We start from the raw sequence: 15,161 nt of genomic DNA, 5'->3' as shown, positions 1-15,161 counted from the left end.
CAGTAAAGACCCAAATGGTTCTTCCTGACCTAATCAGAGAGTCCCTTCAAAGGGACAACCCTGCCCAAGCTAATGCCGAACACTCAAAACGCAAATGGAAAAGACTGAATGATCCATAACCCTAAGACTACAGTTATTTATACTAGCCTAGGGATCGGGTGCAAAACAGAAAATATAAATATTACAATTTGGTCCCTTCACTTTTCCCCTCTTTTATATAAGACCCATTCTTTATCATGTTCTCTATCACATTACTCTCAATTAAACAACCAACCGGTGTCTACAATAGACTTACAGTGGTAGTTTGATTAGGTGTCAATCAAATACTATTGTAATTATGAAAGTTAGTTTGCTCAAAGAAAGTATGGAAGAACCTAGAGTGGAGAATGGCAAAAAAAATCCAAAATGAGTAAAAAATTGAAGCATAATTCAAAGTGCATTTTGTCGCTATCTAATAACTTTATCATAAAGCAAAATGAGTTACTAAAGCTATACATCTACCAGCGAAAGTCAAAGTTACAAGGAGTTTGTTTTCAACTTCTTGGAAGAGCAGACGGAGTTCACTGTTTTAGTTTTAGTCTTCAGTCTAACTCTTAAATGTAGTCTTCCTAGACAACAAATGGAGTTCATGGGATATCTCTTCATGAAATATACAAGAATCTAGAATAGAAACCGGCAAAAAGAAAAATCAAAATGAGTCGTAATTAAAAAGCAAAATTCTAAATGCATTTTGTTGGCTGGCAAATGTATCTATTCAGAAAGCAAGATGAGGTACTAAAGTGATAAATGGACTTTGTTTTCAATGAAAGTCAAGAATACATGGACTCTGTTATCAACGTCTTGGAAGAGCAGTTGGAGTTCTCTGTTTTTGTTCTGCTTTCAAGCTAACTCTGAAACATAGTCTTTCCATACAAACAAATGTGCGGTTAATAATTCCTTGACCATGCTTCATGGGGTTTCTGGTGCTGAAAAGCACAAGCTCTCCTTCTCTTTGGGTTCAATCCAATCTAGAAAAGAAGTCAATATTAATTTGCCAGCAAGATAAATAAATTTAAATCAAATATTGTTTTCAAAATAGAATATGACAATCTACACCTTGAAAAATAAAAAAGTTTTCTGTTCATAACAATTTCACAAATATACTGAGTCTTAATTAAAGCTCCATCCACTTAATCTTAATGCGTTTAGTTAGCATTAATCGTGGGTCAAATGAGTCACTTGATAAATAACATAATTGTTGACATTATCAAATAGGTACAACCCTGGTAGCTATTAGAATGATTCGTGATATAAAAAGTATTCATATCATTTGTTTATACTGTTACTAAATTATTATCATCATCATGAAAAATTTAAGTACTAAATATTTAACAAATAACGATAATTCTATTAGCAATCCAAGTTCAATCTAAGACTTTTTCTTTTTATTTCAAAGTACTTAACTCACTAGTCATTTTAATTCATTTTGCAATCCATCGTGACCCTTCCATGTTACAACCTAATCAGTTTCATCAACAAAAAAGAAACAATGAAATCCAATGAATCAACGTGCATATCCATGTTAACAACCAGACATTGAGACACAAGTAGAATTTTGGATGAAATGCATATATTAATGTATTGAGATAATATGAAAAGAATAAACTGTTTGAATGAGAAAATTCACTCATTTAACTTACACATAGTAAAAGATGTCAAAGGCATAAAGTGTACCTTCACATGAAACTTAATTACTCGTCTATGTCCAAGTAGGGGATAAGGGAGATGAGGGGCCAATAGGAGCCTCCTTTGCAACTCTTTTCTTTCAGATTTGGGCATTTTACTATTCTCAAAACCAGAAGTGAAGACAACAACTTTTCTGGTAGATCCACCGTCTTTGGGCAGTTGCAAATGAAGAGATGTTGGAGGGAGGTGAGGTGTTGGAGTCCCGTTGAAACCGAATCCAGTTTCTCAAATCGATCTATGCCAAGAGAAGTAAGAGATGAAGGTAAAAGATGGGACAACTGCGCAAAGTTTTTCACATCATCATATGGTCCGCCATACAATGTTAAGTGAGAAAGTGAGGTTGGGAAATTCTGTGGGCCCCACTCTGAGATGGGCTTCTTCAACTCTCCTATTTCAAGCCGACACAATTTCGGAGGCCAAAGCCCACGAGGAAAGGATGCATCCATACTTGTACACTTTTTAATTGTTAGTTCTGTTAACGAGGTGAGATTCGGCAACTCATGGTCAGGAAATGACTCCATACCTGGACACTCTGATATACATAATCTGTTCAGGTGAATGAAGCAACTCAATTCACTGATGGATTTCAGATTTGGCCAATTAGCTATAAATACAAATTCAAGCATCTGCATTTTTGATTTTATAAGAAACCTTGTCTTCTCTTTTCCTCCCAACTCCTTTTCCGATAGTTTCTTGCAATCCCAAATGACAAGTGACTTGAGCTTCTGCCCTCCTCCTGTTGGGAAGGAGACGGATGTAATTGAATCACAATCCCAAATATCCAAAGTCTCCATGCTATCAGGACAACTGCAATGCTCCAAGCTGTTACAATTCCATACTCCCAACCAACTAAAAGATGTTAGGCTGCTCCCACAATTATCCTCCTTATCTTTCTCCCCTAAACTCACCAAATTTTCACATTTTCTTAACTCCAACATCTTTAAATTCATAAGAAGCTTACTTGCCTCTGCTTCTGATTCCCACAAGTATCTTATTTCATTACATTCGCTGATTTTTATTTCTTCAACTGCCCCTAGACACCCAATCATACCTCTCCACACCTCGTCAGTAAGCCCTGAAATATCATCTATTTCCAACTTGGTGATTGACAAAGCTATATCAACCAGGCTTTTCAATACACCATGACCACATTTTCTTAGTTTCAGAACCCTTAGTGAAGGTAGTGCTTCAAGGGAGACCCGGACCAGATTAGGACAATCTTCAATACAAAGCTCTTGAAGGCAAGGAAACGCCCCACTCTTTGTTGACCATTCCTCCCACCCTGACATACTATCAAACTCTAGGATTTCAAGTGAAGGAAATGCAAGATCGGTCCCAAGAAACTCCATACCTACAACCTTCACCTTACTCATCCCACCAATAAACAGCTCCTTCAGTGATGGTAGTTGCCCAAGCATTGGTAGAGAGGTTGATTCTTCACAGCTTTCTATCGACACTATAGTCAACCGACGATAGGATGGATCCCCAACCCAATTTGGAAACTCTACACCTCTATATAAAGAAATTCTGAGTTTTTCTAGAGTACCATTATAAGGCATCAGCTCATTGAGGATCTCTTTTTCAAGTGATTTTGTTCGAAGGACATTAAACTCATCACCCCAATCCAACACTAACTCACTAAACCTTTTTCGAGAGAAGTTCGCCTCACGTGCGTCCGCTGAATTTTCCACATTTCCCAGCCCATCAATACAAACTTTCCCATGGAGATTTTGCAAGTTCTTAAGCTCGGTTAGTTTTAAGCCAATATCACTGGAGAGAGTGTGAAGACTTTTCAACTCACCAATCCCTAAGGGCATCGTCTTCAACATGAAACTACCCATCATGTCAAAATGCTGCAAATCTTTAAGCTTTGAGAAGCTCTCGGGCAACTTAATCAATTTATAACAGCTAGAAAGAATCAACGTCTGTAAATTATAAAGATTGCAGACATTTTCCGGTAAATGGGTAATTGAAGTCCAAGATAGATTAAGATACCGCAAGTGCTTCATACTACCCACCACTTCTGGTACCTCACTTATTGTAAGATGAGTCAAACTTAGGACCCTTAACAATGGTAACTCCTGAAGTAAGTCATTCAGGACCTTATTTGATAAATAAAATGTTATCCAACTTCCTACCACCCCAACAGACAATGCTAAAAATGTTCTCAAACTTTTAGCTCCTTTTAATGGTTTAAACCTTTTGTAAACCACATAATCCTCACAAACAAATGACATATGTCGTTGCTTTTTCAAAGGTTCCTTCCCAAATTCCTGTTTTATCTCAATGTCTAACCTTGAAAAAAAGTCTCCAGCAACATATGTGGCCATGTCATTCAGGAGGTCATGCATCACAAACAACGATTTGTCATGAGGAGCATGTTGAAAAAATGACCTTGACAGCAACTCTTCAAAACATTTCTGACCCCACTGCTGCATTGAATTTCTTGCAGCAGAGTGTTGCAAAAACCCTTCCGCCATCCACAGCAGAACCAACTCCTCTTTGTCAAACACATAGTCCTTGGGGAACAAAGAGCAGTATGCAAACAACAACTTCAAAGTGGCAGAAAGATCATTGTAGCTTAGTCTAAGAACAGGAACAATCTTATCTTCATTTCCTAAACTCCATATCTCACTATCCAACAGAGATTTCCATTCTTCCTCATCTGTTTTTGTCCTTAATAACCTTCCAAGTATTCTTAAAGCCAAAGGCAATCCCCCACATTTTTTCACAAACTGTTCCCCATATGGCCTTAGTGTTGGATGTGAATCAAAGTTAGGTACACCAAATGCGTGTTGAGAAAACAAAGACAAAGCATCTTCTTGTGATAGACGTTGCAGGGAGTCTATGCTATGCAGAGGGTCTTCATGAGAAAAACCCAGCTGTTTGAGTAATTGCTCCTTCCGAGTAGTCATGATTATTCTACTTCCAGAAGTCCCAGCATGAAATGGGCCCACTAATTTCTCCCAATCACCATAGCTTTCAGACCATATATCATCTAAAACTATTAAAAATAGTTTGTTCTGAAGTTTCTTTTTAAGAGCTTCTTGAAGCAGATTTAAATCTGCAAATTCCTTGTTTTCCCCAGTCACAGATTGATAGATAACTCTGCTTATATTGGGAACACTGAACTCATCAGAAACACAAACCCAGGCCCTGAGTTCGAAGTGATCCTTCACTTTCTTTTCATCATACAAGAGTCTAGCTAGAGTTGTTTTGCCAACTCCACCCATACCAACTATGGGCACGATGCTGAAGTTTTGACTCCCTGATTCATCTTTATCCCCCAACAGCTTCTCCAGCAATTTTTTCTTATCATCTTCACGTCCGACAATACCGCTTTCATCTACCAAAGACGCCTCATACCTTTCAATTTTTGGCTTTTCATATGTTATCACACTTAAACCAAGATTATTTTTTGCCTCTACCAGTTCTTGTAACCTGGTGGCAATATCATCTAACTTGGCATGCATCCTATTACTTTGTGAGAAACTTGTGCAACAACTTGGGATTAGTTTTCTTACCACACTGGTGGAGGCTCCACCCTCCTCGGTCAACTCACGATGAATAGCTTCTGTTGCAAGATCATCAAGTAGGTCGTCTATGTCATAAGCCAAATGTTGGAGATCATTCAGCCATCTTTTAACGGCTTCATTAGTTACTTCCTTCTGGGAAGCGTCGTTAAGCAGATCTTGGATTTGGTCTAATGTCTTCTTCAGTTTCTTGAGCTCAGATTCAATTCCTTTGGAGCGAACAATCTTCTTCAAGGCTTCAGATGCCAGTTTTTCAAAGACCACTGTCAAGAAGGCAGAAAGAACGATTTCAGCCATTGTTTATGCCAAGAGCAGAGAATATAATATAGAGGTGGATGAAATGGATGAAGAGAGAATGATTTCAATTATCAAGAGATGTTGATAAATTCGATGAACAGAGATCGATTTCAATTATTGTTTACAGTGAATATGTGTGGATTAAATTAACGCCCACCACAAATTTGTGGGCCCAAAAGTTGCAAGTTGCAATTGAGGAGTTACAGTGAATATGGGGATTAAATTATTCATGGCCTTCTTCTCTTTCTACTTCAGCCGGCGTTTCTCCAATGTTACCAACTCCGACGATTCTAACTCCGGAAGCCATCGGTTCATGCTACATATTGATAGAGATAAACATTGCGGACCAGATTACTCCACCGTCTTCTTCTCCATGATGTTTAATGTGAAGAGACAAATAATTGAAGCCGATGACGATTCCGAGGCGGAGACGGAAAATTCAGACCCATGATTCATTATTGGCGGTGGGGACACTTGTTTTACGTTTTTGTTTAGATAAAGTTGAAAAATAAAAATAAAAATAAAATATTATAGTTTTGATAATTTTTTTTAACAAAATTAAATTGTTTCCTATATATGGCTACAAATATTTTTATCTATTAAAATTATGACATCTGTCAACATTCCATATTTACTTAATTATCTCATTAAGAATATATATTAAAAATATATCAAATAAAATTAAATTGAAATGTGGAATGATGAACGTGTCATAATGTTAGTGATTAAGAATATTTGTAGGCATAAAAGATAGGAGGCAATTTAATTTTTTTTTTTAATATTGAATAATTTTATTTTTAATATATATATATATATATATATATATATATATATATATATATATATATATATATATATATATATATATATATATATATATATATATATAGTCAAGATCAAATATCAATATAAGCTACATTTTGCAAATATAAATTTTAATGCTTGCAGTCAGTCATGGAAACAAACAACACGAAGATGCTATAAAATCCAAAAAAAAATATGTCAATGATATAATGGTCGTTTTTACATAGATCAAAAATCGTCCAACGGACTGATATAATACTAATTAAATACAATAGTGCAAAAGATGACCCCTAAGAATCAGGGCTAATAACATACCCTAACACTTATTTTTATGGATAAATGTTTCTGTATATAAAATTGCTTTAATATTATGTACAAATGTACAATAAATTTATATTTTAGATTTATTTAATTAATATAGTACATGGATTTTCCTAGGATACAATACTCTTTAGTATAATAAAAACTTAAGTTCAATCAGTATTAGAAGCCTTTTAAATTAATAAATATTAATTTATTAGTTAATAAATATTTATAGACATACTAATCCTAACAATATTAATTTGTAAATGTTTTTACAGTGAGTCCATTTTAACAAACCATTTCAATATTTTGTGTTTGTAGAGGATGATTGTTTGTGAGTCATGCGCTTAATTTGGATGATTTAAATTTTAAATCAAGAGTCGCATTGAATTTTGAACCACCGTGCACAGGATAACAATTTGAATTTGAAAACTACTTATCAAAATATTACCATTGTATTTTGTATTTTTTACTAAAAATAATAAGATAATCAGTATTTGGTAGACATTAAAAAAAAAAGGGGGACATATGGCCCACCATTACTCTTCAGCTCCTTCCACACAGTTCACCCTCGTCAAGTTTTATACAAATGACAAATCCACCATTACTCTTCAGTGGGCTAGAGGGTCGCCAAGCTGTCATGACATTGGATTTTGCATGGGCCTGTTCCGGTTCTTGGGTCCAGTTTTGGTAGTCCATGATCATTGGAATTACCAATAGGTGGGCTACATGATCCTATATAGTTTTTACAGAAATGCCCTTTTCGTCCTTGTCTTATTCTGGTCTCTCTACTCTATCTACTACCTTCAATATTTCATTATCTTTTTAGAAAGCTAAATCCAATAGACCATGATAAATAAATCAAAGAAAAGTCACTTTCTTTTTTCTTACATTTAACCTGAAAACTAATGTTGGTATATTATTAAACATGATAAATATCTTTCTGATATTAACATAATAACAACAGACATTCACTTTTTTCTTCATTCAACCAAATTAGGTTGCTATTTTTGGCATTATTAACAAAAGTTGATTCTTTTTTTCCTCCTGGTATGTCCTTTTCGCGGGTTCACTCTAACTAGAACCATAACCAAATGGAGCAGTGTGTTATTCGGTAATCAACACAATAGTTCCCAAAATTGTGATTGGAATTCTTGATAAAGATCTTGGAAGGGCTCATTGAGTCATTTTCACAAACACTTGCAGTGCATAAACCGATAAACCAACTAAAATCAGTTTATTTTTACAAGAATTCAGCCAACATTAGTGCACTCTTTTTGCTTACTCTTCTTAATCTCTCTTCTCATCTGGTTTCAGGTAAATCGTCTTGTTACAGTTTCAGATTATTCAGCTCTCCAATCCATCACACAAGATATCGTTGATTTCAGAGGATACTTGAGGAACTGTAAAGACAGGAATAGCGTGTGTTCATGTGGATGGGTAGGCGTAAAGTGTGGTCAAGGTCAAGTCACCGCAATATAAAGGATTACGAGGCATAAAGATGCGCTCAGGAAGAAATAATGCACGTCGGAAGAAATGATGCAAATCAATCCTTATTTAATTACATTAATTATAATTAAAATTGTTTAATTTTAATCTTTTATTTAGAAAGGTAATTTTAGTAATATCATACTATTTTATTTTGAACTTTAGATAAGTTTCTAATATTAAATTAGTTTTTTTTTAATTAAAATTTGAGTTTGGATATAAATGTAAATATTATAGTTTTAGAATGATGTATATATATATTTTAAAATTCTATAAGAATATTGATGTAATACATAAACTTGAGAAGGATAATATATGAAATTTTCCTTATAAAAATTAAAAGAAAGGACATTATGGTGATTCCATCAAACAAATTATAATCCAAATCAATTCATTTCCATGGTGAAGGCATTTTAGTATAAGTTTATACAATTGGACTTGGTGTAAATTGGTAAGAGATTGAGTATGTTGTGTAAAACATACAAAAATGTAACTTCTATATTAATAGTTATGTATGTGTTTCTACCTTCACCATCTAATTATTAGTATGTTTCGGTGAAGACATCATGTACAGACTTGTAAACACATGACTAAAGTTGATTTAGCATTTCAACTTAATGCAATAATTTTGGCCTTCCTTGATGAATTGAAGACTTGTAAAAAAGAAAATGGTGGTTCTAGATTTAAAGTTGTTGATTCTGTGAAGAGACCTCCCGTACAGTTACTAATACTAACAGTAAGAAAAATGGTGTTTTCAGACCTCGCAAATGAATGAAGAAGCTACTGATGAAATGGATGGAGAAGAGACATGAGATGATGAAGTACCTAAGGGACATTATGATAGAAACCAGAGTATGGGATATGTAGAATCTAGAAAGCTATTTGATTACTGAATGAAATGAAAATAGAACAAAATCAGTAAAGACCCAAATGGTTCTTCCTGACCTAATCAGAGAGTCCCTTCAAAGGGACAACCCTGCCCAAGCTAATGCCGAACACTCAAAACGCAAATGGAAAAGACTGAATGATCCATAACCCTAAGACTACAGTTATTTATACTAGCCTAGGGATCGGGTGCAAAACAGAAAATATAAATATTACAATTTGGTCCCTTCACTTTTCCCCTCTTTTATATAAGACCCATTCTTTATCATGTTCTCTATCACATTACTCTCAATTAAACAACCAACCGGTGTCTACAATAGACTTACAGTGGTAGTTTGATTAGGTGTCAATCAAATACTATTGTAATTATGAAAGTTAGTTTGCTCAAAGAAAGTATGGAAGAACCTAGAGTGGAGAATGGCAAAAAAAATCCAAAATGAGTAAAAAAATTGAAGCATAATTCAAAGTGCATTTTGTCGCTATCTAATAACTTTATCATAAAGCAAAATGAGTTACTAAAGCTATACATCTACCAGCGAAAGTCAAAGTTACAAGGAGTTTGTTTTCAACTTCTTGGAAGAGCAGACGGAGTTCACTGTTTTAGTTTTAGTCTTCAGTCTAACTCTTAAATGTAGTCTTCCTAGACAACAAATGGAGTTCATGGGATATCTCTTCATGAAATATACAAGAATCTAGAATAGAAACCGGCAAAAAGAAAAATCAAAATGAGTCGTAATTAAAAAGCAAAATTCTAAATGCATTTTGTTGGCTGGCAAATGTATCTATTCAGAAAGCAAGATGAGGTACTAAAGTGATAAATGGACTTTGTTTTCAATGAAAGTCAAGAATACATGGACTCTGTTATCAACGTCTTGGAAGAGCAGTTGGAGTTCTCTGTTTTTGTTCTGCTTTCAAGCTAACTCTGAAACATAGTCTTTCCATACAAACAAATGTGCGGTTAATAATTCCTTGACCATGCTTCATGGGGTTTCTGGTGCTGAAAAGCACAAGCTCTCCTTCTCTTTGGGTTCAATCCAATCTAGAAAAGAAGTCAATATTAATTTGCCAGCAAGATAAATAAATTTAAATCAAATATTGTTTTCAAAATAGAATATGACAATCTACACCTTGAAAAATAAAAAAGTTTTCTGTTCATAACAATTTCACAAATATACTGAGTCTTAATTAAAGCTCCATCCACTTAATCTTAATGCGTTTAGTTAGCATTAATCGTGGGTCAAATGAGTCACTTGATAAATAACATAATTGTTGACATTATCAAATAGGTACAACCCTGGTAGCTATTAGAATGATTCGTGATATAAAAAGTATTCATATCATTTGTTTATACTGTTACTAAATTATTATCATCATCATGAAAAATTTAAGTACTAAATATTTAACAAATAACGATAATTCTATTAGCAATCCAAGTTCAATCTAAGACTTTTTCTTTTTATTTCAAAGTACTTAACTCACTAGTCATTTTAATTCATTTTGCAATCCATCGTGACCCTTCCATGTTACAACCTAATCAGTTTCATCAACAAAAAAGAAACAATGAAATCCAATGAATCAACGTGCATATCCATGTTAACAACCAGACATTGAGACACAAGTAGAATTTTGGATGAAATGCATATATTAATGTATTGAGATAATATGAAAAGAATAAACTGTTTGAATGAGAAAATTCACTCATTTAACTTACACATAGTAAAAGATGTCAAAGGCATAAAGTGTACCTTCACATGAAACTTAATTACTCGTCTATGTCCAAGTAGGGGATAAGGGAGATGAGGGGCCAATAGGAGCCTCCTTTGCAACTCTTTTCTTTCAGATTTGGGCATTTTACTATTCTCAAAACCAGAAGTGAAGACAACAACTTTTCTGGTAGATCCACCGTCTTTGGGCAGTTGCAAATGAAGAGATGTTGGAGGGAGGTGAGGTGTTGGAGTCCCGTTGAAACCGAATCCAGTTTCTCAAATCGATCTATGCCAAGAGAAGTAAGAGATGAAGGTAAAAGATGGGACAACTGCGCAAAGTTTTTCACATCATCATATGGTCCGCCATACAATGTTAAGTGAGAAAGTGAGGTTGGGAAATTCTGTGGGCCCCACTCTGAGATGGGCTTCTTCAACTCTCCTATTTCAAGCCGACACAATTTCGGAGGCCAAAGCCCACGAGGAAAGGATGCATCCATACTTGTACACTTTTTAATTGTTAGTTCTGTTAACGAGGTGAGATTCGGCAACTCATGGTCAGGAAATGACTCCATACCTGGACACTCTGATATACATAATCTGTTCAGGTGAATGAAGCAACTCAATTCACTGATGGATTTCAGATTTGGCCAATTAGCTATAAATACAAATTCAAGCATCTGCATTTTTGATTTTATAAGAAACCTTGTCTTCTCTTTTCCTCCCAACTCCTTTTCCGATAGTTTCTTGCAATCCCAAATGACAAGTGACTTGAGCTTCTGCCCTCCTCCTGTTGGGAAGGAGACGGATGTAATTGAATCACAATCCCAAATATCCAAAGTCTCCATGCTATCAGGACAACTGCAATGCTCCAAGCTGTTACAATTCCATACTCCCAACCAACTAAAAGATGTTAGGCTGCTCCCACAATTATCCTCCTTATCTTTCTCCCCTAAACTCACCAAATTTTCACATTTTCTTAACTCCAACATCTTTAAATTCATAAGAAGCTTACTTGCCTCTGCTTCTGATTCCCACAAGTATCTTATTTCATTACATTCGCTGATTTTTATTTCTTCAACTGCCCCTAGACACCCAATCATACCTCTCCACACCTCGTCAGTAAGCCCTGAAATATCATCTATTTCCAACTTGGTGATTGACAAAGCTATATCAACCAGGCTTTTCAATACACCATGACCACATTTTCTTAGTTTCAGAACCCTTAGTGAAGGTAGTGCTTCAAGGGAGACCCGGACCAGATTAGGACAATCTTCAATACAAAGCTCTTGAAGGCAAGGAAACGCCCCACTCTTTGTTGACCATTCCTCCCACCCTGACATACTATCAAACTCTAGGATTTCAAGTGAAGGAAATGCAAGATCGGTCCCAAGAAACTCCATACCTACAACCTTCACCTTACTCATCCCACCAATAAACAGCTCCTTCAGTGATGGTAGTTGCCCAAGCATTGGTAGAGAGGTTGATTCTTCACAGCTTTCTATCGACACTATAGTCAACCGACGATAGGATGGATCCCCAACCCAATTTGGAAACTCTACACCTCTATATAAAGAAATTCTGAGTTTTTCTAGAGTACCATTATAAGGCATCAGCTCATTGAGGATCTCTTTTTCAAGTGATTTTGTTCGAAGGACATTAAACTCATCACCCCAATCCAACACTAACTCACTAAACCTTTTTCGAGAGAAGTTCGCCTCACGTGCGTCCGCTGAATTTTCCACATTTCCCAGCCCATCAATACAAACTTTCCCATGGAGATTTTGCAAGTTCTTAAGCTCGGTTAATTTTAAGCCAATATCACTGGAGAGAGTGTGAAGACTTTTCAACTCACCAATCCCTAAGGGCATCGTCTTCAACATGAAACTACCCATCATGTCAAAATGCTGCAAATCTTTAAGCTTTGAGAAGCTCTCGGGCAACTTAATCAATTTATAACAGCTAGAAAGAATCAACGTCTGTAAATTATAAAGATTGCAGACATTTTCCGGTAAATGGGTAATTGAAGTCCAAGATAGATTAAGATACCGCAAGTGCTTCATACTACCCACCACTTCTGGTACCTCACTTATTGTAAGATGAGTCAAACTTAGGACCCTTAACAATGGTAACTCCTGAAGTAAGTCATTCAGGACCTTATTTGATAAATAAAATGTTATCCAACTTCCTACCACCCCAACAGACAATGCTAAAAATGTTCTCAAACTTTTAGCTCCTTTTAATGGCTTAAACCTTTTGTAAACCACATAATCCTCACAAACAAATGACATATGTCGTTGCTTTTTCAAAGGTTCCTTCCCAAATTCCTGTTTTATCTCAATGTCTAACCTTGAAAAAAAGTCTCCAGCAACATATGTGGCCATGTCATTCAGGAGGTCATGCATCACAAACAACGATTTGTCATGAGGAGCATGTTGAAAAAATGACCTTGACAGCAACTCTTCAAAACATTTCTGACCCCACTGCTGCATTGAATTTCTTGCAGCAGAGTGTTGCAAAAACCCTTCCGCCATCCACAGCAGAACCAACTCCTCTTTGTCAAACACATAGTCCTTGGGGAACAAAGAGCAGTATGCAAACAACAACTTCAAAGTGGCAGAAAGATCATTGTAGCTTAGTCTAAGAACAGGAACAATCTTATCTTCATTTCCTAAACTCCATATCTCACTATCCAACAGAGATTTCCATTCTTCCTCATCTGTTTTTGTCCTTAATAACCTTCCAAGTATTCTTAAAGCCAAAGGCAATCCCCCACATTTTTTCACAAACTGTTCCCCATATGGCCTTAGTGTTGGATGTGAATCAAAGTTAGGTACACCAAATGCGTGTTGAGAAAACAAAGACAAAGCATCTTCTTGTGATAGACGTTGCAGGGAGTCTATGCTATGCAGAGGGTCTTCATGAGAAAAACCCAGCTGTTTGAGTAATTGCTCCTTCCGAGTAGTCATGATTATTCTACTTCCAGAAGTCCCAGCATGAAATGGGCCCACTAATTTCTCCCAATCACCATAGCTTTCAGACCATATATCATCTAAAACTATTAAAAATAGTTTGTTCTGAAGTTTCTTTTTAAGAGCTTCTTGAAGCAGATTTAAATCTGCAAATTCCTTGTTTTCCCCAGTCACAGATTGATAGATAACTCTGCTTATATTGGGAACACTGAACTCATCAGAAACACAAACCCAGGCCCTGAGTTCGAAGTGATCCTTCACTTTCTTTTCATCATACAAGAGTCTAGCTAGAGTTGTTTTGCCAACTCCACCCATACCAACTATGGGCACGATGCTGAAGTTTTGACTCCCTGATTCATCTTTATCCCCCAACAGCTTCTCCAGCAATTTTTTCTTATCATCTTCACGTCCGACAATACCGCTTTCATCTACCAAAGACGCCTCATACCTTTCAATTTTTGGCTTTTCATATGTTATCACACTTAAACCAAGATTATTTTTTGCCTCTACCAGTTCTTGTAACCTGGTGGCAATATCATCTAACTTGGCATGCATCCTATTACTTTGTGAGAAACTTGTGCAACAACTTGGGATTAGTTTTCTTACCACACTGGTGGAGGCTCCACCCTCCTCGGTCAACTCACGATGAATAGCTTCTGTTGCAAGATCATCAAGTAGGTCGTCTATGTCATAAGCCAAATGTTGGAGATCATTCAGCCATCTTTTAACGGCTTCATTAGTTACTTCCTTCTGGGAAGCGTCGTTAAGCAGATCTTGGATTTGGTCTAATGTCTTCTTCAGTTTCTTGAGCTCAGATTCAATTCCTTTGGAGCGAACAATCTTCTTCAAGGCTTCAGATGCCAGTTTTTCAAAGACCACTGTCAAGAAGGCAGAAAGAACGATTTCAGCCATTGTTTATGCCAAGAGCAGAGAATATAATATAGAGGTGGATGAAATGGATGAAGAGAGAATGATTTCAATTATCAAGAGATGTTGATAAATTCGATGAACAGAGATCGATTTCAATTATTGTTTACAGTGAATATGTGTGGATTAAATTAACGCCCACCACAAATTTGTGGGCCCAAAAGTTGCAAGTTGCAATTGAGGAGTTACAGTGAATATGGGGATTAAATTATTCATGGCCTTCTTCTCTTTCTACTTCAGCCGGCGTTTCTCCAATGTTACCAACTCCGACGATTCTAACTCCGGAAGCCATCGGTTCATGCTACATATTGATAGAGATAAACATTGCGGACCAGATTACTCCACCGTCTTCTTCTCCATGATGTTTAATGTGAAGAGACAAATAATTGAAGCCGATGACGATTCCGAGGCGGAGACGGAAAATTCAGACCCATGATTCATTATTGGCGGTGGGGACACTTGTTTTACGTTTTTGTTTAGATAAAGTTGAAAAATAAAAATAAAAATAAAATATTATAGTTTTG

At 35.9% G+C, this 15,161-nt stretch overlaps 2 protein-coding genes across 2 annotated transcripts; both read right to left on the bottom strand.

Annotated features, from left to right (window-relative positions):
• Positions 1–609: 609 nt before the first annotated feature.
• On the bottom strand, positions 610–5,606 carry LOC128132686 (putative disease resistance protein At3g14460). The gene is made up of 2 exons (XM_052769554.1): positions 1,714–5,606; positions 610–1,007 (listed from the first exon to the last, which is right to left on the bottom strand). Exon 1 carries the CDS (start codon positions 5,553–5,555, stop codon positions 1,731–1,733), a length of 3,825 nt encoding a protein of 1,274 aa, XP_052625514.1. The 5' UTR covers positions 5,556–5,606; the 3' UTR covers positions 610–1,007; positions 1,714–1,730.
• A 4,070-nt stretch (positions 5,607–9,676) lies between these two features.
• On the bottom strand, positions 9,677–14,670 carry LOC128132685 (putative disease resistance protein At3g14460). Its single transcript, XM_052769553.1, has 2 exons — positions 10,781–14,670; positions 9,677–10,074 (listed from the first exon to the last, which is right to left on the bottom strand). The coding sequence occupies exon 1, from the start codon at positions 14,620–14,622 to the stop codon at positions 10,798–10,800; it is 3,825 nt and encodes a 1,274-aa protein (XP_052625513.1). The 5' UTR covers positions 14,623–14,670; the 3' UTR covers positions 9,677–10,074; positions 10,781–10,797.
• Between the last annotated feature and the right edge of the window lie 491 nt (positions 14,671–15,161).

The sequence above is a fragment of the Lactuca sativa genome, chromosome 3, assembly GCF_002870075.4.
Source record: "Lactuca sativa cultivar Salinas chromosome 3, Lsat_Salinas_v11, whole genome shotgun sequence".
Classification (NCBI taxonomy): domain Eukaryota; kingdom Viridiplantae; phylum Streptophyta; class Magnoliopsida; order Asterales; family Asteraceae; genus Lactuca; species Lactuca sativa.
This window is presented reverse-complemented; position numbering and strand designations above follow the sequence as displayed.

Excerpts from the sequence above, each read along its gene's own strand:
- LOC128132686 (XM_052769554.1), bottom strand. The coding sequence starts at position 5,555 with ATGGCTGAAATCGTTCTTTCTGCCTTCTTGACAGTGGTCTTTGAAAAA.
- LOC128132685 (XM_052769553.1), bottom strand. The coding sequence starts at position 14,622 with ATGGCTGAAATCGTTCTTTCTGCCTTCTTGACAGTGGTCTTTGAAAAA.